The 27,306-nt window shown below is 32.4% G+C and overlaps 4 protein-coding genes across 4 annotated transcripts; 3 read left to right on the forward strand and 1 right to left on the reverse strand.

The window, feature by feature from the left end:
- Window positions 1-432: 432 nt before the first annotated feature.
- LOC102600103 (lipase-like) lies at window positions 433-6,843 on the forward strand. The gene is made up of 11 exons (XM_006342710.2): window positions 433-744; window positions 852-921; window positions 1,580-1,665; window positions 2,028-2,093; window positions 2,282-2,329; window positions 2,420-2,487; window positions 4,478-4,550; window positions 4,637-4,798; window positions 4,984-5,178; window positions 5,666-5,754; window positions 6,385-6,843. Exons 2-11 carry the CDS (start codon window positions 855-857, stop codon window positions 6,596-6,598), a joined length of 1,068 nt encoding a protein of 355 aa, XP_006342772.1. The 5' UTR covers window positions 433-744; window positions 852-854; the 3' UTR covers window positions 6,599-6,843.
- A 1,166-nt stretch (window positions 6,844-8,009) lies between these two features.
- Window positions 8,010-9,599, reverse strand: LOC102600646 (uncharacterized protein DDB_G0279979). The gene is made up of 3 exons (XM_006342712.2): window positions 8,975-9,599; window positions 8,419-8,585; window positions 8,010-8,199 (listed from the first exon to the last, which is right to left on the reverse strand). Exons 1-3 carry the CDS (start codon window positions 9,396-9,398, stop codon window positions 8,155-8,157), a joined length of 636 nt encoding a protein of 211 aa, XP_006342774.1. The 5' UTR covers window positions 9,399-9,599; the 3' UTR covers window positions 8,010-8,154.
- A 10,407-nt stretch (window positions 9,600-20,006) lies between these two features.
- LOC102600991 (E3 ubiquitin-protein ligase MIEL1) lies at window positions 20,007-24,627 on the forward strand. Its single transcript, XM_006342713.2, has 12 exons — window positions 20,007-20,149; window positions 20,769-20,856; window positions 21,104-21,160; window positions 21,258-21,290; window positions 21,377-21,454; window positions 21,594-21,637; window positions 21,734-21,774; window positions 22,704-22,786; window positions 22,862-22,953; window positions 23,054-23,123; window positions 24,055-24,096; window positions 24,176-24,627. Exons 1-12 carry the CDS (start codon window positions 20,100-20,102, stop codon window positions 24,299-24,301), a joined length of 804 nt encoding a protein of 267 aa, XP_006342775.1. The 5' UTR covers window positions 20,007-20,099; the 3' UTR covers window positions 24,302-24,627.
- A 776-nt stretch (window positions 24,628-25,403) lies between these two features.
- Window positions 25,404-26,945, forward strand: LOC102601341 (beta-D-glucosyl crocetin beta-1,6-glucosyltransferase-like). The gene has a single exon (XM_006342714.2). It carries the CDS (start codon window positions 25,452-25,454, stop codon window positions 26,814-26,816), a length of 1,365 nt encoding a protein of 454 aa, XP_006342776.1. The 5' UTR covers window positions 25,404-25,451; the 3' UTR covers window positions 26,817-26,945.
- Window positions 26,946-27,306: the final 361 nt, after the last annotated feature.

Here is a 27,306-nt window from a genome sequence, read left to right on the forward strand (position 1 = left end):
CAAATTACTTTTAGCCCTATCAATTTGTTTTTGGATTTTACCAACATGGGTTATGGTGAATTGGTAGAAATATTCCACCCTTAATCAAATGTCTCGTGTTCGAGTTCTGAATATGAAGAAAATCTTATTGGGAGCGCCACCTCCGAATGGGCCCTGCAGTGTGCGATTCAAATTTAATCGGAGCACCAATGTGGACTCCGAACACCGAATGAAAAATAATAATAATAATAAAATATTTTCTGATTTTAACTCGACACAAAAAAATAAAAAAAAATAAAAAAACATTTTCCCCTAAAGTGGAGCAAATTAAAAGGAGGGATTACATTATGTAACCTTTTTTTATTTTTATACAACCACCAACCTCACCAAAGTATTTACTGGGATGAATTGATTTATAAGTAATTTTTTATTTATATTATTTTAAAATATAAAACGAAATATTTGGACGCTAATTCCGTATCGGAGTCGCAATCGGTTTATGTACGCCACCTCACGGCGGCGTTTTCTTACGATGACCTGTAGATTTCAGTACCGTCACGAAAGTATTAATCCATAGTCAAACCCAATTTTACCTTATTCTATGCCAAAAAGCTTGGACTCTTCTCCATTCTACGTTTTTTCCTTTCCTATAAATTCTGCATTCATCGCCGGTTGACATTGCTCGCCATCGCCGGTACTCACAAGGAACAATAACAAATCCAATAGGATAACGGAGCTCCTAGTTGAGCATATTCAAGTTTCCAGGTGATCGGTTGTTTGAATTTTATCTCCTGATTTCTATGTATTTTATTGTCCGAGTTATTTAGGTTTTTTTTTTAGCTGAGCTTTTTGTTTTGGACATTGTTATACAGGTCATGGATGGAAAAAAATGGTTAAAGGTGGTTATTTTTCTATGCTTAATTGCGGTTTCAACTGGTAGAGGTAATCATGATTTGATAGAATTATTAATTACTACTTAGACTTGAATTTCAGTTTCCAGTGTAGCGTGTTTACTTGGATGATTAGCAATGATATTAATGTGGCTAGTTTCTTTACTTAAAACTTCTTTCAACTTGAAGATAAAATCGTCTCTATGCTACGTATAGTATGCTTTCTTGGATGGTTTTGCAATCCAATTTAGCATTTTTCAGAATATTTTTACATTGAAATTCTTATATCTAGAAAGCTTTAACTGGACTACTGTTAACTTTATTTATCCAACTATTTTTCTACAGTATCCTAAGAAAACAAAAAAAGTTGGTATATGACTCATCTCATATTAAACATGTTAAAGTTTAACTCTTCTGTTAAACTCAAACTAGGACACTTTTGAGACAGAGGATTGAGGTAGGCGTGGTGGAGCTGTTAGAGAGGAATGTGAAAACGCTGATAGATTTGCTGTATGTTTAGACGTCAGAACTCTTAGTTTCTGCTTAGTGCAAGCAGATCAAAACTTTTTTTTCACCAAGTATTTTACTAATATATGTTATGAAGTTATTTTTCTGTTTACACCGTGCTCTTTCTGATTGTCGCCATAAACTGATCTTGTTGACTACCGTTGACAAAATTTCTAGATAGCTTACAATTATTTTGTCTGCAGAATTCAAAGTGAAGGCCAAGAACAAGCATCATGCAGCTATCTACAACCACACCCTTGCCACCATATTAGTGGAATATGCTTCAGCAGTAAGTTCCGAGAACTTCATACCTTTTTAATATATTTTTCCAAATTCTATCTGGATCTGTTGTAGTTTCGGGGCCACAAGGGTTGTAAATGTTCTGAATTTAGAATCTTGGAGGCTTCATCACTTGAGTTTGAAATACAATTGTATTAATTTTTTTATTAAGATTATTAAATGCTTTTTATGTAGTTTTAACTTCTATATTTCTGGAACTCCTGTCCTTTGTTTTTCTGCACTTCTGATTTGCAGTTAATGCACGACATTTACCACTTCAGGCTGCTCCTTTAATGCAGTAATTACTTTACATTGTTCACTTAAATTTGATATCAATTAGACTGTAACCAAAAAGTACCCTTTCATTTGCAGGTCTATGTGTCTGATTTGACAGAATTATTTGCCTGGACATGCTCAAGATGTAATGATTTAACCAAGGTATGCTATATGGATCATCATCTTATAGCACACTTAATGTTAAAAAAAGCTTCATATAAATATCACAATAGTTACCTTGCTAGGATCAAAAAATAAATATCACACGTAGTTTTCATATATGATTGGTTTGTTCAAGCCTTCATTATTAAGTTGTTTTGAATGATATATTTTGTTTTTTCCTTGAGCAGGGATTTCAAATTCTAGAGCTCATTGTTGATGTGCAACGATGCCTTCAGGTGTGTATTACACTATGCAGAAGTAAGCTTGTTCTTAATTAGACGCACTAAGCCGCTACTATGTGATCTAATACCCAATGCCCATTGCAGGCATTTGTAGGTGTGGCACAGGATCTTAATGCCATTGTTATTGCATTCAGAGGCACTCAGGAAAGCAGGTTTGGATACCAGCCCCTTACTTTATTATCATTATTGTGCAACATTAAATTTGATTTATGGGGTTTCAAAATTTGTAGTTTCGTGGTTAAATAGTCATTTACGTTAAAATGGATGTCTTTGTGGGAAAACCATTCTCTTGAAACGAATAATGATATGCTACTCTTTAAATCCTGTGAACCTAATGAAAGTCAGTAAGAATTTCATGACTGAGGTGATAAAATCATGTTAAGTTGTAAAATTAATAGAGAAAGTTATACTTCTACATACTTTACTGGCTAGCTGTCTGGGTCCAAGTTGGCTATTGATATTCCATGAAAATTTGTTATGTTGAAAACGAGAATTGGATCTAAACCACCTTTTACGATGTTGTGGATGCATACACCAATGGGGGTGTATAACTAAGTACTGTTCTCCAGCTGAATTTGTTGCAACAAAAGAGGCAGAGATGCTATTGATAGAATTAGCTGTCCACTGGATATTTGGATTTAGTTTGACAAGCTAAAGAGTTTTAATTGATCGTCTTGACATGTTAACATTTTTTCTTAGTTTCTCTTCTTTCAACCTGAATAGTCCTAATCAATGTGTAATGTGTTTGGAAAATGTTCTGAGACAAGGGAAAGCCTAATTTTCTTTAGCAGTCATTTAGGGGGAAGTGAAAACACCTATGAGATCTGCAACTTTTGTCATGCCTGAGGTCATGTCTCACTTTTGCACCTTAGAGAGTTGTTTCTTGAAGAAAAAAACGAAAAAGAAAGCAGAAGAAGCTTTATCAAAAGAAAGGATAATTTAGCTGTTGAAGCTCATTTTAGCAAGATGTTTAGAAGGGATAACTTAGTTGTTGAAGCTCGTTTAAGCAAGCCAAATCATATGTGCATGTCGAGGAAAAGCCAAATATTGGGTGAACCGTTTGCATAAAAGTAAAACATGAACCAAACAACACCCAATTTTCTAGGTTTCTTCTGGATTTTTCTATCGAAGACATTTACTATTAATAGAATAAGAAAATGTCAATGTTGGACATTGGGCTTCCACTTCGGGCTTCATCACAAGTGAACCACCCACCCTTTGCTTCAAAACCTCTTTCCTTATAAAATAAGATTCAGTCTTTATGGAATTTTCTAAGCACCAAGGTACTTGTGTATTTGGCTACTTATAGTTACTCCCTCTGTCCATATTAGTTGTCCACTTTCCCCTTTACACGCCCCTTAAAAATTATAAATAAGAAAGGGTAATTTTACTAATTTACCCCTATCGCATACACTATGAGGATGGTGAGAGGAGATATATTTTACATCCCAAAGTGGCTATAATTGGAGTTACCATTCTTTCTGGTACAAAAGTTCCTATAAAAATGAGAAATGCCCCATCTTTGAGTGCGGTTTGAACTATTGATTTAAGTAATTTGAAATAACAAATTTGGTTTATGACGAAACCTTAAGAAACTTTTTTGGAACTTTACAAACTTGTTTACACTTTCAACAAGAATTAATTGTAAGGGCAAAATGAGAAATTTAATTAATTCAGTAATTTGGGATAACTATTTTCAGTAACATGGACAACTAATATGGGATGGAGTGAGTACTATAACTTCTTGTGATTTTGGTTTCAAAATTTTGTTGAGGAGTTTGAATCTCTTGACCGTAATAGATTATGACTGTTGATTCATAACTTGTGAACCAGGAGTGGCTGAAGCTGCTTCAATCAGAATTCTGTTACTTCTTGTCTGGGATAATTTTTCTAAATGGCAGAAAAAAAGAAGTTGACTAGAGTCTTCAGGTCTAAGCTGTGAAATGTTAAGACTTTTCTTTTGTTTGTTGATGTTCATGGTGACCAAGTTTAAAATCTAATAACCTCTGATCAATCTGCTCACGGTTGTGATGTAATATGCATTATCTAAATTACTGTATAGGAATGAAGCTATATGGTCTCTGGCTGTGCGATTCAACATATATTTGATATGAAGTTCAAGTTTTAACTTTTTGGTTACAGCCTACAGAATTGGATTGAAGATCTAAACTGGAAGCAGCTTGATATATCTTATCCAGGAATGGAAGATGCAATGGTGTGTGTTGACGCCAAGCCTCTTCTGCTTCTATTTTGTTTTTTCACCTTCTTTTCTGCAAATTCGTCATCTCTGCCTCTTTCCAGGTGCATCATGGATTTTATTCTGCTTATCATAACACGTCATTGCGTCCAGGAGTGCTAACTGCTGTTAAAAGTGCGAAAGAGTTCTATGGAAATATTCCAATTATAGTGACTGGACACTCAATGGGAGGGGCTATGGCTGCTTTCTGTGGCCTGGATCTCACCGTATGCACTAAAGACTCGCCACTCTTTTTACAAAAAATCATTGTTTACATGTTTTGACTAGCCATTTAAAAAAATAGGTCTCATCTTAAATATCACTGATCTTGCATATCCTTGTGGACCATTTGCCATATAATGCAAGAAATATTCTCCAACTCGCACTTAATGGATCTATCTTCTTATTCCAGGTGCATCTTGGATGCCAGAATGTTTCGGTTATGACATTTGGACAACCACGAATTGGTAATGCTGCATTTGTGTCCTACTACAGAAAACGGGTCCCCAATACAATTCGTGTTACAAATCGTCATGATATTGTGCCTCATTTGCCCCCTTACTATCAATACTTCCCTCACAAAACTTATCGCCATTTCCCTAGAGAGGCAAGTTCCTCAACTCAAAACCCTGTAGTGCTTGATTTTTAACTGCACAAGTCTAGCTGTAAGGAATGATCTCTATACATAGAATATCTTGAGTTCAGTGCTGCGGGCTAATTCGTAAAACATCAAATCTCAAGAATTTAAATTTGTTTAGCTATTTCAAATTTACATGTTAATGTTAAATTGTGAATTTTTCTCTATTAACCAACTTTCTGCATCTCTGAGATTATATCTGTACAGTATAGTAAATACCGAAGATATGTTGAAATGGTGTTTATGAATTTATTAAAAAAAGAAGGTTGTCAATAATTGTATTTTTTTGTAACTTCTGCACTAAGAAGTTACACATGAATATATGATAAAGACTCATGGTAATAGTCTTTCTCATTGTGAGCATTCGAACTATGTTTAGACACATTCAAGTGACTCTGCCTCTTGCTGTCTTGATTTGTGGTTGCATTATGTTGACTGTGAGATCTTGAAATTGCAGGTCTGGCTTTATGATCTTGGCTTTGGAAGTTTAGTTTATACAGTTGAAAAGGTCTGCGATAATTCTGGGGAGGATCCTTCTTGCAGCAGGTAAAGTTTCTCTTTCATGTGCTCAGCAGAAATATATGCACTGGATTTCTTCAAATTGCTTTTCATGCGGTTAGTTTAAGTTAAACTACAAATGCAAACAGTGGAAAATGCTTATGGCAAATCATAACAAGTTTGAGGGCACATATGGATCCATTTTATAAAGCATTATGGCAAAAATGCTGATACATCATACAACTTCCATTTGTCAAATGAGAAAGCAATTTGAAAAAAACAAAACATTAAAATAAATTCTAACAAGAACTTTCTAAAGCTGTATGAGGTACGTGAAACACAACCGTACATAATTGTGATGATGCAAAAAAGAAAAGAAGAGAGTCTCTCTCACTTTTCTTCTGTTGATAAACAAACAAGAAAGTGAAACCATAATACACTGATATTTGGTAAGAGAAGTGGTAATTTTACTGCTGAACCATGTTGTAACGAAATAATCTGTAATCTTGCTGGTAATTTAGGATCCAGAAAGACCAATTTTTGGATTAGAAACATGTCGAGACTGGAGACACCTAAAGGTGCACCTCCTCTCTAATTATCTTGGTAGTAATAAACGACTGGCTGAATGTTACTAGAGCTGTTGTTGGCCTCTTTGTAACTTTGATCACATCTTTGTAGGTCGGTGAAAGGCAACAGTGTTAAGGATCATGTGAGATATTTTGGTGTAAAATTATCATGTGATGTATCAGCGGGGTGCAGAATTGTGATGGGTAATGGTCTAGCATCGTATCGCACAACAGACAATGATGGAAATGTCATCTTCTCCAGAAATATATCTTCTTCTGTTTTGAGAATGAATGTGGAGTCTAGTGAGGAAGGGAAATCATTATAGAGATGATTGGGATTACCACTTGACTCTCCAAAATTTGGGAGAGCTGAAGCAGAGTTTCCCACTTTAAGGCTTAAATAGGAAAAATGTATAGCTAGTCAAACTATGCCAGTTGTGTCCTTTTGCTTGGAAGGGCGATGTGTATATAGTTCCTTTTATTTAACTTTGTTTTTGTTATCGTTTTTTACATCTTATCCATGTAAATAAAAAGAGATATATGATTAATGTTCTGTAAATTCGAAAACGTAGCTATCTGCTCCTTTGAAAATGACAAAAAATGGATTCCCAATCACTGACAATTGTTGATATACCCATTCCTTCTAAGATTTATTTTCTTTCTCTAGGATAAGGAACGAGAAACAATAATTTTGTCACTTAGTTGATACAATTTCACGTTTTATATATATAGTATACATGAGAGAGTATTGAAAAAAAAACCCTAAGTGCAAATTAATAGTTTCATGCTTGAATTATTGTTAACCTTAAAAATATTTCTATATTTGACTAACTAAATTTAGATACATCTTCGATCTGCCACATGACATAGCAAGTGGTCTCAAACTCTTGTAGGAGCATGAATTTTCTTAATATAAAGTTTAGAGAAGTGTTAAAAGCACCTCTAAACTTGACGATAATTTAGAGGTGTATTTATAACTCATGTTGCAAGTTCGGGGGTTTATTTAAGTTTTTAAACTTGTCAATATAACTAATAATTTGCGTTGAATTTAGGGATGTTTTCGATACTTTTCTCTTTTTCCCACTAGAACCCATTAATAGAATGAAATTAATGACGAATAGAACTAAGAATGATATATGTCTTCATGTTACTCTAACCGTACAAATTTTTACTTATGACATTTTCTTATATCTATTTTGGGATGTTTCAAAGTGTTTGCCATATAAATCTCTCTGTTGAAATTTTTTAATACAACATTGATGTAATGTTTCTTTTAATATCAAACAAAATCGTGTTCTTCCATTAGCACTAATAGAGAAGCATATATTTCCAGTTGACATCTTAACGTACTCAATTAAATATTATATTACTTCCTCCGTCTCATTTTATGTGGTACCATTTGATTTGACATGATGTTTTAAAAAAAGAAGACTTTGAAGCTTGAGGTCTTAAAAACAATCTTTAGATATTTGTGTCGCTGTAAATCATTCTATTAAAAGTAAAAAGAGAATTCTAAAGTTAAATTATTTCGAATTATAATAAAGTAACATTCTTTAAAAAGAAAATGATACCACCTAAATTGATTTGAGGGGAGTGAATATATGATTTTATCAAGGGTTGGTGGAGATTCTTAATAATGTCAAGAAGAGCAACAGAAGAAAACTATTTTTAGTCACAAGCTTTGACAACAATTTAAAGAAATACCCAAAAAGAAATGTAGATTTAGATGAAATGGGATGTTATATATATAAATATATAAGCAGAAGAGATGAAAACAGATCATGGAACAAATATGTATACTTAAGGTGGAAATTACAAGAAGCTTTAAAAAGCAAGGATTAAACTAATAAACACTCTTCTTCCATATTCCCATGCTTGCACTTCAATCTGTTTTTGAATCTGTTGCTGATGTTTCAGTTGCATTTTCCTGCAAAATTCAAAATAAAATAAAATTGACACTTGTTTCCATAAAAAACTGCTAACATTATGGACATGGGATTATTATTTATCCCACCATTTATTCCTTAATGATGGGATCAGATCAGGTTAGTTAATTCAGAGACAATTAACCGAGAATAACTTGTTCCCAACCAAACGACCCTAAAAGAAACAAAAGGATTTTACATTTTACATGGCAAGTTCATACCTCTTTTGGCTTTTCCTCTGTCTCTGGTTTATCAGCATCCTTGGCAGTTTCTGGTTTATCATCATCCTTGACAGTTTCTGGTTTAGCAGCATTTGTGGCCTCAGAAACAGCGATAACTTCTTCCTTCTCTTTCTCTTTCACTTCTTCAATTGGCTTGATGGTCTCCTCTATGGGTTAAACAAATGCATATAACAAATCAATAAGGAAAAAAAGGACAAGAGAATAAAACATAAAATCCTTGGTCTTTCCCCTTGTTGTAAATTTGAAAATAAAATCTTCAAGATTTTGATAAATAGTGTTTTTGAAAATATTCTTGCCGGATGTGCAAATTTTCAAATATATACTCATACTAGCTAACATATAACCTCTGTAATGTTGGGACAAAGGGTGAGTCATTGACAGCCCTATCTTGTGTAAACATGTTTTTGATAGACTCTTGGATCAAATAAAGAATATGGTGGTGTATATACACCATCAGAATATAAAACAACAAGTATGTAAAAACAATTACTATAGCACAAAAGAAATTGTGATAAAAAAGAAAAGAAGAACAAACCAGTTTTCTCTTCTGCTTTCTTCTCCACAACAGCAACAACAGAAACAGGGGATGTTTCCTCATTTTCATTCTTCTTCTCTACAACAGCAACCGGAGTTGTTTCATCGTTCTCTACAACAGAAACAGGGGTTGTTGTTTCATTCTTCGTCTCTACAACTTTCTCTTCTTTCTTTTCAACAACCTCATCTTCTTTCGCTTTTTCCAATTCCACCATTTCTTTCTTCTCAGACTTTTCTTTTTCCACAGCCACCACTTTCGGTGCAATCAACTCCTTCTCCTCCTCCACTTTTTCATCACGACTTACAATCTCTGCAACCCCATTTTCACCCTTTGTGGATTCAGATTTAGAACTCAATGATCTCTTGTTCTTAGGAATGGTAGCGTTCTCCGTTGCAACTGCGTGCTTTGATTCCCCACAACCCATCTTTTTATTATGAAGAATTGGAGGAACTTGCAAAAAGAAAAAAAACAGGGGTATTGATATTTTTTCTGTTTTTTTCCTTTGATTTTGGGATTCAAAGGAAAAAAAGAAAAGATATGAGAAAGGAGGGAAGAGAGGAAGATTGATGGAGAAAATTATTGGCTCTCTCTTTTTTTCTTTTCACCCTTTGGTTTTTCTTGGCGGGGCTTTGAGGTTTCTATTATAATAGAAAACCGTTTTTTTTCGTTGGCTTTTCAAGGTTGAGAATTTCCAATTCTTTATTTTTTAAACATGTCCAATGGAAAATTCTATTGCCAAGTTTATCGTGACGAATTCAAGATTTAAAGTTAATCAAGTGTGATATACTACATATATATATACATTTTCCGTTTATTTTTCATCTTTCTAGATATATATTCTGAATAAATTGTGTAGGTGCAGTCATATCCAAGTTAGTGGTGTTCATAGTTTGGATAAAAACCAATTCAAATTGAAAAAATTGAATCAAACAATTAAATAGATTGATTTTTATTTGATTTTATTCAATCAATTCGAAAACTGACAAATTGTATACATAATATATTATTTTTATGAATAACTTTTTATTCTAAAATGATTACAACACTCTAGTGAAAAATACTGGTATGATGCACCTTTTATTTGTGCAATTATATCAGTAGCTTATGCATTTATTCAATAAATTTATGTTGTTTAGTACATTTGGATTAACTAACAATATAAGCAGAAAGTTAAATATAATTGGAGTTCTCATATAAGAATTTAAGATCCAAAATAACACAAATACAATTCATTTCCTTGTGAATGAAATGTTTTTTTTTTCTCTTTTGAATAAATCGTTTCTTTTATTTTCGTATATGATTAATAACTAAAACAAGCGAACCAAATCGAACTTAAATAGATAACAACTAAATCGTTAAACATGTATTATGATTAGTATGAATTGTTTTTTTATTAATTTTAAAAATCAATTAAACTGATTTAGTTTTGATTTTAACTAATAATCAATCCAAATCAACTCATGAACACCCCTCCTCATGCTGAATACTTAGATAAGTCAATGTCCATACGTACATCATTATTATTATTTTTATAAAAAAGATATACTTAAATAAATTACATCTTATTGTTTTTATTTTTCTTCAATAATAAGTACATTAATGGGTAACCACTACTTGGGAATTTTGGGTATGAATTAAACAAATTAGTTGTTCTGTTTGAAAGGGTCAATTCATGCAGACAATTTACAAATAAAAGGTTGTTGCCGGCCGTATGAAAGTGGACATAAAGTTAATTTATGAAATTATTGTTGAAATATCCGCTAAATCAGCTGTCAATTCTCTAATGCATATTCGACGTACCGTATCGGTCAGTTCAATTCGATTTTGAAGTTAATTGATTTGATTTATCAATTATCAATTTGTAGTGCTAAATCATTAAGATATTGACTTATTGGTTATTAGTTTATCGGTTATTGATCGTTATTGGTTTAATCGTTAAGATTTGTCACAAAAAAATCATGGAAAATCATTAGAAACAAGGTAACAAACCTAATGAACTATGCACATGAGTTACTAGAATGCATCTTGCTCAAAAGTAAACACTGTCACATTGCAGAATAAACGAAAGTTTGAGACAACCTAAAATAAAAGTATGAAACTAAACTCTAAGTCAAGGACTTCATATACGAAATGATATAAATATAATGATTTAATTTACTATCGGGTTATCGATTAACCCGTTAAGAAAAAACTTCAAACTGTTAAGAACTAATAACTCGATAATAAAATAAATCAAAACCGTTACCGAAATCGCTAAATCAATAACTCATTATTGATAAACCAATAACTTTTTTCCGATTCAAATTACCGATTTCGATTTGATTTTAAACAACCCTATAATAAGACATAGGCACTCGATGCACTAAAGACCGAGAAGAATCAACATATAACTTGTACTTACCAAACATATAACTATTATGTATTTCCCTATATCAATTGTTGCGGAGAACCCAATTTCTAAGTCTTTTGGTACAATCTAGAGAAGGATGGAACCATGAACAAATGCATGAATCACTCCACAAAAATAGAGGACAGATCGATAGAAAACACAAAAAAAACTGTGCCAATTTTTTTTGATGATGTTTCATTTTATCGTTTAAAAAAGAAATTGAACAATCTAATGGATCGAGCTTGAATTTTAGGTGATTAGATCGTCCCAATGGGGTCACTCTGACATAGAGGATTCTGAAAAGCGTACTCATTCAATAACTAATCTTTTAGTAGGTAATGAATAATCTAGAATATTTCTAGTGAAATTTTTGATTTCGCCGTAAAAAATAATATGCTAGTATCATGATTTTAAGGAGTATCATTTGAATTTTTCTCTTAATTAGGCAATATACTTTATTATTAAGGATCAATACTATTAACGTGAGGACCAAAAGTTTGGCATGAAATTAAATGAGTTTTAAGGGACTTGTTTTACTAATTAAGAGGTAGAGTTAAATGTGATGTTAATTCCAAGAAAAAACTTCATTTAACTCAACGTACCATCAATTATTTCCAAAAGATTTAATATATATAAAAATAAGATTGAATTTGTTTTCATTAATGAGAAAGCGACAATTGTAGTATTAGATTAATTAATTAACAATATAGTCGTTTTCCCCTTCCACTAGTTAAATATTCTCATTAATTACAATATATTTTTTCAATCCTTATCTTTTTGTCTCTAATTTAGAGCCGGTACGTACAAACACAAAAATTTCCAAAGATGCATCTTAATGCAATTAGAATATTGAATTACGTACAAACGTATATGCCTCTATTTCATATTAGTTAATCACTTTTTATTTTATACGGTTCTTAAAAAATCAAATATAAGAAGGTAATTTTATTAGTAATTCACTCCTTAAAAATATTCTTGAATTTTTACAAATAAATATGAACACTTTAAAAAAGAATTAATCGCAACGGTAATTTAGAAACCAAAGTTGCAATACTTGGATATTATTGATCCATTCATTTGTTGAATTGCATTATTGTTCTTTATAAGCTTATGAGAAAATACATAAATTTTTTTTTTGAATTTGACAGCACAACTTACTTTAATACTTAAACTATACAGGTGTTTAAATATCTCCTTAACATCTTTAATTCAATTGATTTTTTTCAACCCTAACACTATAATATCAGTCTCACAACGGCAAGTGAATTCCATACGCACCATGTAATCGGCACGTCAGTGCCACATTGAAAGTTACTTAAATTTTTGAGTTTTTTTTGTTTTTTTTTATTTATACAATTTTAGAAAGGTAAAAAATAGAAAAAAAATAGGATTAATCCAAGATTATAAAAATAAATAAAAAATCTAAAAATAAAATAAAAAAATAAATCAAACTCTACATATCAAAAGCTAGAAAACATTAAATTTTTAAGATACATTATCAAAATAAATAAATAATAACAATAGAAAAACTAATTTGAGATGAAGAAATTATAGATTTTTTTTTATTAAAAAACCTTTGAGTTCATCACAATCAACAAACACTTCCATAAGTAGGATCTTGAAGCAACAATAAGTTGTTGACTTTTTTTTCTCTTGATCATCACTTCTAAGAATAATTTGAAATGAATGAATGGGGTGGAATGTTTTGAAGAAGACAAAAGAGGGGGTGGGGGGGAGAAGAAGAAGGGTGTGAGACGGTGTTGGTGGGCGACGGGGTTCGAAAAAGGAGAAAAAGGGGTGCAGGTGAGCGGTTTGAATAAGGAGAAAGAAGGTGAAGGATTCGTCGAAAGAAGGTAGTGGTGCAAGTGGTAGCTGAGGGCAGCGACGGGTTGTGAGGAAAAAGAAGGGGTGGGATAAAGGTGATGGGATGGAGAGGTGTGAGGAAGATAAAACCTTATTTGCTGAAAAGAAAAAAAAAGGTCTAATTATTTTTTTCTTTTTACTCGCTTTTATTTTTTATTTGTCAGGTCAGTTGTTTGGGTGGATTTTAATTCACTTGAAATGAGATTAGGGGATAAATAATTATTTGTAACATTAAAGTGTCAAAGTAAATTTAGCGGACAAGTTCAGATTTTTTTTTTAGTAATTACTCTAAGCTTATTTAACAATATATATTTGTTTACTTAATCTCACATTTACAAGTTAAAGTGATCTGTATATCCTAAACCTCGTGATAAATTTAATTGTATCAATTTTTGGATAAACAGTTTGATGCCCACGGTAGAGCTAGAACAATTATGGTATTGATTTAATTCTCTTGTTTGGGACCAAATTTACCTCTCTTGTTTGTTGGACAATTTTATCAATTTAATTTCCTTCCAGTTATTTGTATCATAATTATAAGGGGAAAAAGACAAATATACCCCTGAACTATCATAAATGATATCTAATATCCTTCGTTATACTTTTAGGACGCTGATGTTCTTACCGTCCAAATTTTAGGGCGTATATACCCTTTCTACTAACGGCGGAACACGTGTCACAATCTAAAATATTTACCTGATTTTTATTAAAAAATTTACCCATTTTTAAAAGATCCACCCATATTAATTAAAAACCCCCACCCAAATAACATAATATCCATACCCAGGTTATAACCCAAAACCCTCAAAACACTTATTAGTATCTACACTTTGTCCTCTGTTTTTTCCTCTTCCTCTACTACCTGTCATTCGAAATTTTGGTGTATCCTCGTTCATCAATGATCAACCCATTTTGATCCTCAATTCAATTATAAACAAATCCATTGAATTTTTGTTAATAATTGCAAATTTCATGATAGGTCTAGTGATTTATGAAACAAGCACTTGATGGGATTGGTCCTAATTTATCGTGGCAAGGTAATACCGTAATAGTGTCATTTAGAGATGGCTACTTCCATTTAATAGCTAATAGCCCTGATTGAAATGGTAATCTTGATGTGGCTTTTCTATTTGTGTCGGCCATCAAAATGCATCAGTTCAAATTTAATTAATTAATTATGTGGAGGGCTGAGTTCGTTTGGGATTTGCAGGAACATTTTCCGTGAACAACAACTTGAAAATAGAACAACTTGGGCCAGAAATCAGCCAAACTCGACCAAAATTCGGAGGATGAGAAACGGAGAAGATGGCGAAGTGTTTTGAGGGTTTTGGGTTATAAGTTGGGGGTGGGTATTATGTTATTTGGATGAGTTTTTAATTAATATGGGTGGATATTTTAAATATGGATAAAAATAAAATAAATGTTTTAGATTGTGACACGTGTCCCGCCGTTAGTAGAAATGGTATATATCTCCCAAAATTTGGACGGTAAGGACATTAACGTCCTAAAAGTATAACGAAAAATATTTAAATATCATTTATGATAATTCGAGAGTATATTTATCCTTTTTCCCTAATTATAAACATGTTATTTAGCCCGTTACTTGTGAAATTATGAATCTTAAAATACTGAAATTATTCAATTAAATAGCTGCACATTTAAGGAGACATTGTAGTCAGGGGAAAATTAAGGTGAGGGTGCCACGAGACTCGATTAATTATTTTTTTTTGTATACACGAGATTTTTTCAATTAGAAATGGTATATACAAAGACAAAACAATACAAAGCACATTATTGTTGGTGCTAACAACAGTTTTCTTAATTACATTTTCAACCAGAAAAATATTATTTCGTATACATACATATACATGTATTTCAAATACACGCGAGTCTATCCTAGATACATTGTATTCACATGTTTTTGAGATACACTGACTCTCTCGCTCACCTCTCTCCCTCTCGCTCGATTCTCTTACTTGCCTCTCTTCCTCTCTCGCTCGCCTCTATCCCTATGTATCGTATTTTAGAATGAACCTGAGTTTCACAAATTTTATGTATCTATGTATCCAAAAGCAATTTCATCATATGTATCTGATATTAATTTCATCATGTATATTCGATAACAATTTTATCAGTTATCTCGTGTCATATATGTAGCGTATCTGTGCATAAATACATGTATCTAGCTTCAAAATATGTGCTGATACATTCATGAATGTATCTATGCATAAATACATGTATATGATATCATAATATGTACTGATACATTTGTTAATTGCTTTTAAGTTCCATTAACCATCGAGTAAAAAGAGGGGAGAGAGCGAGGGGACCGTAGAAAGAAGAGAGAGAGAGAGAGAGGTAGAGAAAGGGGAGGAGAGAGATTATGTAATTATTTTAAAGTATAGAGAAATTTAATAGATATGGTAGAAATATTTATTTAATTTGGTAATTTTCCCATATGTAAAAGGTTGGCACCTTACAATCTACTCTCTCAGTCCCATTTTATGTGGCATTTTTTGAATTTCGAGTTTCAAACAAGTCTATCTTTGATCGTAAATTTTTCATAGATCTTTTAAATATTTTGAATTATTAATTATTGTAACTTATAGTACTTTTTATGTAGTTTGCAAATATATAAATTTCATTTTAAAAAATTGAAGATTTCATGCGCGAATTCCTAGTCAAACTTAAACTGTTTGACTTTCAAAAAATGAAAAGTGCACATAAATTGGGACATAGGGAATAATAGTAATTGTTGGTTTGTTGACCAATGTCCCGTGTGCTAGGGGTTGCGTGAGAGTTCGAATTTCTGTGAGCAGTGGTGGAGCTATAGCCATCCCAGGATGTACTGGACACCTTTCGTCGAAAAATTACGTTGTATATATATGTCACATTCTGCATTTAAATGATATATATCTTAAATTGAACACCCTTGACAAAAACTAAGCCTTTGACATAGTGGTAGTGGGTATCCATTTGAATAAAAAAGCTTTGAGTTTAAACCTCAAGTAGCACATTGATTTTTATTTTATTTTATTTTGATAGACACACACCATTATTCTGGGACGACATATCTTTGATAAAATTTCTGACTCCACCATTGTGTTTTTTTTTTTTAAAAAAAGAAGTAATATTTGTGCCTTCTCAAATTATAAATCAATAATAGGAAGAAGTAGAGAATGACTAATTTCTGACTCCGCAATGCGTGGTTTTTTTTTTTTTTTTTTAAAATCATTCACAAATCACACTCTAAAATAAGTAATATTTGTGCTTTGGCACATTATGAATCAATAAGAAGCAGAAATAGAGAAAAGAGAGAAAACTTCTCATTTCTCTAAGAGATATTTTAGGGAAAAAGGACAAATATACCTTCGAACTATCATAAATGATATGCAAATATCATCTGTTATACTTTTGGGACATTGGTGTTCCTGCCGTCCAAAAACTAGAGCATATATGCCCTTTATACTAACGGACATACACGTGCCATAATTTTATCCACCTAGCCGACATTTATTAAATATCGGATCGACGGATAAGATTAGGGGTGCATTCGTTTTTTTGGTTTGGTTATTCGGTTATGTCAATAATTAATAAACAATATTGAATCCCTTAACTATACTTTCTAATACAAATCATAAGTAAAACTTAAAATACAATACTTATAAGTATACCTATTAAAGATGTTCAAACATAAAATATAGACGTAATCATCATGAAAGGCAATAATAAAAAAAGGACAAAAAGTGGTTAACTCTAATTTAATTCTAAACCTAAACACTTTATATATATAATTTGGTTTTTTCGGTTTTATTTTTAAAATCCGAAACTAAACCAAAAACCAAACAAAGCAATTTATTAATCCAAAACCAATCCGAAAAACCAAAAACCAATCCAAATAAAAATTTGGTTTGATTTGATTTGGTTATTCGGTTTAATCCGAATAGTGCACACCCCTAGATAAGATTGCGTCATGTGTCCCTATTTAGTCTTCCGTTAATTAGAGTGAAGGGCATATATGCTCTAGTTTTTGGACGGTAGGGGAACCAATGTCTCTAAAATATGACGAAGGGTATCTACATACCATTTACGATAGTTAAGGGGTATATTTGTCATTTTCCCAATATTTATAATGAGGAAAACCAGTTATTTATAACTTGTCTTTAAAAAATCCTATCAAAATAGACATTCACTACATTTTAAAATCCATGCATCTTTTCTTGCACCTTTTTTTTCTCTCTCTTTTCTTCTTTTCCTTGTTCCTTGTATATTTTGAAATCTTTGTTCAATGCATATTTATCATTTTTAAAAAAAATTCTTTCTCAAAATCTCTAAATATTTAATTGAGTGTGATTTTTACCCTTCTTCTCTTTTATTCTTCCAAAATACATTTTATTTGTTAATTTATTTTTTTAATCTTTTGAACCAAAGTAACGAAGACAAATGCCAATATTTACTAGTTTATCGATCCTCCGCCCCCCACCAACCCACCCACCCCTCACACTTTGTTAAGAATTTTTATTTGAAAATTAATCTTTTTACTATGTTGTATAGTTTTCTAAATTTTATGTTTCTTAGTTTTGTTCAATAGTATTTAACCAAACAATAAAATCAGACGCAATATAATTTATTTTAGTTCAATAATTGTGTATTACTTATCAATTAAAAATCTTATAAATTGAAATGAATTAAAATAAGTTTAAAATGACTTAAAATAAGTTAAAAATCAAAAGTAGGTCTTCCCTACTTTTTATTTTTTGACTTAAAAGTTATTTCAATTTGACTTTTTATTTTTCTCTTAAAAGCTACTCTACTTTTTTCAGCCAATCCAAACGGGCTCTTAGTCAAAACCTGACTGAAGATACGTCCTAATTTGATGTTCATCACTAATAACAAGTTTGCATTAAAATATCAATATCCTAATCTTCAAATTTTGAATCCGTCTTTGATGTCCATGACCGTGATCATAATTTTTTTTTAATTTTTCATTCGGTATTCACATTGAAGCCCAACTAAATCTGAATTTGCATCGAAAAGCCTCACATTGAAAGGTAAAACACTCCCTAACAAAGCTGACTTCATATCTAAGTAAACTCGGACCTGAAATCTATAATTAAGGATGAACCAGTACTTACCACTCTCCACCGACTTTTTTGTGGATCATAGTTGATGAACAACTCAAAGGGATCATCTCCCAATGCTAGATCAACCAATAGAGATGAGGCATGTGATATAACTGTCAGCCAACTACACTTGTTTGTGTAAATGCCAAGAAACAGTTACTCCTAAATCTTTTGTTTCACTCATTGCATTCCCATTTGCTAAAAATGCCGGCGCCTGTCCTTTTGTCTCCCATACCCCAACCCCCTCCCACGTTATCCCAAAATTGTAGCATATCCACTTATTTCCATTTTTGGTATTTTCATATCTTATTTTAATCTCAATTATTCATCCCCATAAGATAAGAAAATGTGTCCACTTGACTACAAGACATTTTCAGATTTATTCAACTTTGGGTTTTGAGCTATAACCACCCTTTCATTTTAAGTATTTTTATTATTTCTACTACTTCCGGTATTTGATTATAGTAAAACCTCAGTAAATTAATACTCGATTAATTAATAATCTCTCTAAGATAATAATTTTCTCCGGTTCTGTCTTGGGCCAATGGAAAAAATTACTCATTTCGATAAGATAATATATTTTTAGAAGACCCCTATATAAATATATGGTTCCATTAATATTATAAATTAATAATTATTTAAAAGTACAAATATATCTAAGAAAATTTAGTGAAATACGATTATATTATATTCTGTTTTTGTTAAAATCTAAATCTAGTTGAAGCTCATCTCTAACTTTTCTTATTGCATCAAAAAGTTTCGGTGTTGTCTTTTCTAATTGCACCATAAAATTGTGAAGAGTTCTAGATGCAAGTGTTTCCCTACGCGTAACTGGTTCCGAAGGTATTATAATCTTCAACTTTAACATCAATATTGTTTTTCCAAATATATCCACAATTTGTTCTAAGCTCTAGACCTCTGAATATGTATCATTTTCACCTATCCAATAGGTTATTAACGTCCATTTTATTGCAATAACCAAGATCATTAGTCCTAACTTCAAATTCATGAATGACGTTTTCACAAGTGAGTTATTTCAAATTCTTGAGATTTCATCCCTGAACAATTTTTTCGGTGTCGAACACTCTTTAAATTAATAAATATTAATTTATCGATTAAGTAATATCTCTACAAAATAATAATATTTTATTGTTCCGCCTATATTAATTTAGAGAGATTTTACTTTATATGAATTTTGATTATGATTTTAAATTTCAACACAACACACATAAATATGATTTAAAAGAAAAGGAAAATGTAAAGCCATAACTTTATTCAAAAATGAATTCAACTTTAATTTAAAAATTTCTAACAAAATTATACCAATATTTTTTTTAGATAATACGAATTTTTTTTGCATGAAATCACGTGAAGTAAATGTTGAAAATAGAAAGGAAATGAAATATAAATAATAATTTTTTTTTAGAAAAATACTAGTATAATAAAAAGAAAAAGAATTTAAAACGAAAAAAATAAAAAGAAATTAAAAAATAATCCTCTTATAATTATACAATGTAATTACCAACTATTACACCCAATTAGCAGGGTGGCCTTAATAACATGTTGTGAATTTTTAAATTCCCAAAGTATAAGTGGGTCTTTCCACTTGAGAAGATGGTAGTGGTATTACTCTTTGTACTTTGATTGCACTTTGGGTTTTGAGTCTCCACTCTCCACCACCCACAACTTCTCTCTTTCTATATATTTTCCATAAGGTGGGTGGTGTAACTATTTTATTTTCTCTGCAAAAATGGAAGGTTGTTGCAATGAACGACTTGATTTTGGCAAAATGGGTTATGGGTACTATCTCTTTAATTTTTTATATTCATGTTCAATACTAGTATCTAAATATTTCTAGTGGAATTTTATGATTGTGTTTTAACTGCTAAACTCATATAGTTGATTTAACGTCTAACTTGAGGAGTAGTTTATGTGAATCAACATTCAAACTTTCTTATCAGTCTATGTTTCAAGATATTAACTTTTGGATTGGTGTCTATCTTCAACTAGATTTCTTCTACTTGATTTGTCATCTTGCTCATTCAGTTAAGAGTTACTCATCTGTCCCAATTTATGTGATATTTTTCGTTTTTCGAGAGTGAAAAAGTTTAAGTTTGACTGACTCTGAGAATTTGCATATAAAATTTATATGTTTGTAAACTACGTAATAATAATTGACAATTCAAAATATATATGAAAGATAGACTTGTTTGAATTTCGAAATCCAAAATGTGCCATATAAATTGGTACTTTCTAATATTATTATCTTAGAAAGTTAATTTCTTCGAATAATCACTTTCTGAGTTAATAACTATCAGTTGAATCAACACAAGTTTCTTCCATATCTCAATTATCTTTAGCTTTTTAGTGTTTCTTCTTACGGTCTCTTAGTTGTCCTGATTTTGAAATTTTTTGATAGATGCAAGCACTATAGGAGAAGATGCAAGATTAGAGCCCCTTGTTGCAATGAGGTCTTTGACTGCAGACATTGTCACAATGAAGCCACGGTAACTTACTTGCTTGCGACTTCTTTTATGTTACTCCCTCTGTCCCAGATTTATGTGGCACAATTCGGATTTCGAGTCAATCCTTTTAATTTTGACATGGAATCTTTTGAAATAAAATTTACATATTTGGAAACTAACATTAAAATATATTATGGTTGATGAAAAAACTCTCGAAATCCAGAAGTTGTCACATATATTGGGAGGGAGTATCTGTCTAATGGAAGTTAATCTCTGTGTGTTTCAACAGAGCATGTTGCGTAAGATTTTTGATAGGCATGAACTAGTTCGACAAGATGTCACACAGGTTATGTTTCTACTATTTCCATTTCCAGTTATTCATCTGTTACATTTAATTGTTGAAAGTTTCTGATAATGAGATATGTGTTCTTTGGGTATTTCAGGTCATCTGCTCAGTTTGTGATACCGAACAGCCAGTACGTGTTGTCGTTTGACTTGAATTCACGCTCTCGTTGGTATTACTTGAGTTGATGCTACAATGTCTTTCTCTATTTCAATTCAGGTTGCTCACGTTTGTACGAATTGTGGTGTCAATATGGGAGAATACTTTTGTGAAGTCTGCAAATTCTATGATGATGATGTAATATACTGTGCCTTTTACTAATATGTGATTAACTTGTTTACGTCTGAAACGCGGCGATGTCATAATTATTTTTGGGGCTTAGACCCTTTTAGCCATTACATTGCCGAAATACTTATGCTGGACTCCCCTGTTACAGATAGACAAAGGGCAGTTTCATTGTGATGATTGTGGAATCTGCAGGTTAGTGTACAAACATTTATATCGCTGGGAATTTGTTGATTTATGTGGTGAATATCTTCTATTTTCGAAGTTCCCTAACATGTTTTCCTTGCACAGAGTTGGTGGTCGCGAGAACTTCTTTCATTGCAACAAGTGTGGTGCGCATCACAATTTTTTAACATTATTATTCAAAGCTTTGTGGAAAATTCTTGTTCCTTCTCTCATGTGTTTCTTTAATATTTTCTTCACTAACATGTTAATTAATCAATGAGAGATTCTTGAGACTATACTATGCAACTCCAATTGGTTTAGTCTTGTTCGCTATTTTTCCTAATAATTACTCTCTATCAACCGGTGTTTTGTGGGGGTGAAGAAAGGATTATAAGTAATTAAAACTTAATTATCATGATCTGAATAATCAGGTTCCTTTTCTTATAACATAGTCTTAAAGGACTGACTAGGAAGGATATATAGCACATCGTAGTGCAGCTGCATTTTCTTTATTCAGCTTCCTCTTCTAATACTCGTCCTGCTTCTTGATCTGAGAGTATCCAGACCTATCTTCTTAGTTAGAAGGAATGTAGTTTTGATTCTTTAACGTTATGATTTTATTTTACACTTTAGAGGCATTATTGTTGATTGTTAAGTGATGATACCCTCGATATCACATGTAATATAAACTTCACGTTAAGATTCTCTTTAATTTGTTGTTTTTCTCCCTTCAAGTAGTGGAATATAGGAGTGTCGTCCTTAGTGTTTTCCGGAGTTCTGGTTGTGCAACCATGTTTTGATGCTTTATTCAGTTGGCTTATTGAACATACCTGTTGTCATGACTAAATTTTTTCTTTCTTATATAATTGGTTAGACAATGCAAATAGAGAATCTATAGTAAGAGAAGTGAGCAAAGCCTTCCGATTTTAATTTACATTGCTCTCTTAGGAAATTTGTCAATTGTATGGTGAAAATATCACTTTCTTCTTTCTAATTTAGTGTTGCACAAAGTGGACATTCACATAATGTTGTGGATTCTCTTGTTGTTTTGTTTCTACATTTGCTTCTTCACCTATTTCTGGCTTTCATTCTGCAGATTCTTGTTATTCAGTTAGTCTGCGTAATAACCACTCGTGCGTGGAAGACTCCATGCGGCATCATTGTCCCATTTGTTATGAGGTACGTTACATACCCATGTGGATCTCGCCTTTGAATGTTCTTGTCATTCATAATGCTCTAATTCTTCAAGTGCAGTTTCTATTTGATTCTCTGAAAGACACAACTGTAATGAAATGTGGACACACAATGCATACAGAATGCTACCACGAGATGATAAAGCGTGACAAGTAATCACTTAGTATTTATCTATTTATGTTGTTTTTTGAGTCTTGTTCGATTGAATAACAAGTTTTTTGCTAACTGACTTCCATTTTATTTTAAACTCAGATACTGCTGTCCGATATGTTCTAGATCAACTCTAGACATGACCAAAGCTTGGAAAAGAATGGATGAGGAGGTAGGTTTTAATATTTATTCTCCGAGGGTGCATCTCATCATAGAATTGCTTGCATGCTTAGTGAACTTTTTCATGGATGATTTCTGTTTTATGCGTATTCTAAAACTACTTTTGTTTTAAAGGAATCTGATCTAAGAACTGTAGTGCTATGATCGAAGTTCAATTTGTTGAATCTTGATCAGTACGAAACACTTAAATTGTCCAATTATTTGAGGATATATAATCTTTTCATTAAAAATTTTGTGCATGCAAAATCACTTGAGAACTGGTTCAGCTTGTGCATAACTGATCTTCTACTATTCTATGTTCTTCCCGAACATGTGCTAATGCCTATGTTGTGTGGAGCTGGGTATCTTCTATTTGCTGGGAGAAAACCTTTCCTCTGCAGGGGCCTTGTGCAGTAAATCCCCTATGGGCGGTTGTCCCTCGTCCTAAAGTAGTCCCCGCAAAGATTTCGGGAAGAGGGGTAGTCTTGTGTGTAAGCATAGCATTTTCAGAGGGCTATAAGACCTTTTTTCTCCTCTCTTTTCAGTTAAATAAGTTTGTCTTGGAACAACATTGTTTTTTATTGTTCTATCGTCCACAAAAATCTAGTTGATTATGGTAAAGACTAAAGAGAGTGCCAGTTCACCTTCTTTTTCGAAGGCAAAAGAGGAAAAGAAAAGAAAACCCTGACATCTAGTTCTTGCATTTAACGAAGATGTTTGAGTTTTATCTGCAATGATCATATGCCAAATAGATGATAAATTTTGAACCATGTGGTATGGTCCAGCATAATGCTTAATTCTTTTGCAATTTCAGACTGTTTGTTATTTTGGTTGTTGGGGTAGGGGGGAGGGGGGTGTTAAGTTTTCTCTAATCTTATTTTTCAAGAGTCCTATTTACCTAGCTGTATTGAAGTCCTATGCTAAAAGTGAAAATTTCCGTTCAGATTGAAGAGACAATCATGCCTGAGGATCTTAGATATAAGAAGGTACTTCCTTTTCCTTTGACCCCATATTTGTGATGTGTTAGTTATTTTGGCTGTTAATTACAGAGGGCGTTACTCTCAGGTTTGGATTCTTTGTAATGACTGTAATGACACAACTGAAGTATACTTCCACATAATCGGGCAGAAGTGCAGACACTGTCAATCATACAACACCCGTATGATTGCACCTCCCGTTCTTCCTCAATAGCAACTTTCTACTCCAGAAAAACTGATTGTTTGCGCTGCTGATACCTGGTGCAGCGGACGTGAAACAGAAGAAATTTATGGTGTTACCTTCATTATTACTACTATTTATTCTTTGGTGTCATTTCTGCATTATTCATGGCCATTGCAAATTACAACACAACTTCACTCTTTTTGCAATGTGGAAGCATTTGTGACATGATTTTTTTACCTCCAAATTAAAGATGTGAGAGTAAAACTCAAATGAGTTGATTCAGGACTATTTATACCACCATGTACACATATTGTCATAATATTCCAAGGGACTACTTTTGAGCTACAAAATTGAGAAAGGAACCAATTTATTATTAGTAGTTACATATTTTGTGGAGTTGATTCCATTTCCTCCATCAGCAAAATAAAAGGAAGCCTTTGATATTCTCACACTTTCTGTTCTATTCACTTACATTGGTATAATAATCTTAATGCTGAAATCACATCTCTAATATTTCTTTAAAATGATAAAGATGCACCAATGTTAAGAAAGATGAAAAGCATAGCTATAAATGAGTAGTCCTTGCATTTGAATGTACAGGACAGGAGATGGGAGATGGAAGGACTTTGATGTGTTTGTGGCAGGGGAGTGGTTGGTCCAGTGTAGAATACCGTTACACTCACTACTCTTTTGGGACAGTATATACTGATACGAACTTCGTATTTGTATACATTTGTTATATATTAATGTTCAACTATATGTACAGTTTAGATCAAGATTAGAGCTGTAGTTGGATGCGTACAAACTGCCCATATACTCAAGTATTAAAGATTTTTAAGGTTGAGCTAGTTACTGGAGTCTCTCTAACATCTGCACACTCTTTCTCTAATGAGATATCCTTAATCTCTGTATAGAGGTAATTTGGAATGTTATTTAACACTACATATCTAAACTTAATTATGTAATCCTATTGTGCTTCTGTTTTAGGTTACTTGTAATGATTTCTCCTCACAATAAAAGTTCTTCCCTTTTACTTTTTGGTAAGTAATAGCTAAACACTTTTAAATTCTTTCCTTTTTCCCTTTAGGTAAGTAACAACTTCATTGCTTCCTCTTATCTATAAAAGATCTAAACATAAAAGTATTTTTCACAAGAAAAAACTTGAGGGAGCTTTTCCATCATGGAGGAAATACAAGACACTAATCCTACAACTTTGAAAGTTCTAATGGTTCCATGGTTAGCTCATGGCCATGTAATCCCTTATTTAGAACTAGCCAAGAAACTCTCCAAAACCAATCTTTTCTTCATTTACTTTTGTTCAACACCTATCATTCTCAATTCCATCAATCAAGAAAATCTACCAAAAAACATCCAACTAATAGAATTCCCTTTACCATCATCACCACAACTTCCCAGCCACCAACACACCACCAATGGCCTACCGAAAAACCTCCTTTCAACGTTGATCCAAACTTTTGGAGAAGCTGGTTCTACCTTTGCCAAGATTCTTGATTCTCTCTCTCCTGATTTGCTTATTTTTGATGGGTTTCAACCATGGGCACCAGAACTTGCTTCTTCAAGAAAAATTCCTGCCATTGATTTCCTTATCATTGGTTCTGCTTCCGTATCTTTCTTCTATCACCATTATCTGTATGCTGGCAAAAGAGACTTTCCATTCTCAGGAATTTTCCTCAAGGATTTTGAGGCAAAGCAACTCCAACTCACCGCGGAAATGAACATTTCCATAGGACCTAATGTTGCTTTCAATGGGCTGGAAAAATCCCATGAGATCATTTTGATCAACACTTGTAATGAAATAGAGGGTAAGTATGTTGATTATCTCTCGACTCTAAGCAATAAAAAAGTCGTACCGGTAGGTCCACTTATTCGTGAAATGGAAACAACTACAGAGAATGAAGAGAACTCCAAGATTATCCAATGGCTAGACAAGAAGGATGAGTCCTCTTGTGTTTATGTTTCGTTTGGAAGTGAATATTTCTTGTCCAAAGAGGAAATCGAAGAAATAGCTCATAGTTTAGAGCTAAGTGAATTGAATTTCATTTGGGTACTTAGGTTTCCATTAGGTGAAGAAACTAACATTGAAAATGCTTTACCAAAAGGCTTTCTTGATAGAGTTGAAGGAAAAGGTGTCATTGTGGAAAAATGGGCACCTCAAGCAAGAATTCTTGAGCATCCAAGTGTTGGGGGATTCTTATGCCATTGTGGATGGAATTCTATACTAGAAAGTTTACATTTTGGAGTTCCTCTTATAACCATGCCTATGCATTTTGATCAACATACTCATTCAAGAATGACGGTCGAGTTGGGGACAGCTATGGAGGTTGTGAGAGATGATCAAAATGGGAAACTGAATAAAGAAGAGACAGCAAAAGTGATAAGAAATGTGGTGATGGAGAAGAATGGTGGTGAAAATGTGAAGGCAAAGGTGAAAGAATTGAGGAAAAAGATAAGAGAGAAAGGAGAGGAAGAGTTTGATCAAGTTGTTAACAAGTTGTTGGACCTTTCTACCAAGAATAAGCAGTGAACACTTAGTATGACATGAAGGAAGAGCACAAAAATGGAGTTATTTTATTTTCTTTTCTTTTTATGCATGAAATAATTGAAATATACTTTTCTTCTTGTCCTGGAAAAAATCTCTGTGGTGTTTCTCTACTTTCGATTAGATGGAAATGATAAAAATGTTTCTGTTGACATTACAGATTGCACTCGAATTTCTTATCTCTTCTACATTTACTCTTGTCTTTGTCTTCATCCCAAATTCTTCACGATAGATTCCATTTTCCTCCTTTAAAGAAGTAGGTAGCTTTTAGTTAGGTGCCTCACAGATTCTGGTCTATCCAATTCTAGTTCAACTGGTCAAGATTGATTACAACGAAATTGATAGTGAAAGACAAGAACATTTTTTAAAATAGGTTTTTCATTGTTGGATTGTACATTAAGTACAAAAAAAAAGTAGAAGTGAAGAACCAGAAGATTAATGCTTCAACAACTTCTATAGAACTTAAAGATCAAAG

Source organism: Solanum tuberosum, unplaced genomic scaffold, assembly GCF_000226075.1.
Source record: "Solanum tuberosum cultivar DM 1-3 516 R44 unplaced genomic scaffold, SolTub_3.0 scf00035, whole genome shotgun sequence".
Lineage (NCBI taxonomy): Eukaryota > Viridiplantae > Streptophyta > Magnoliopsida > Solanales > Solanaceae > Solanum > Solanum tuberosum.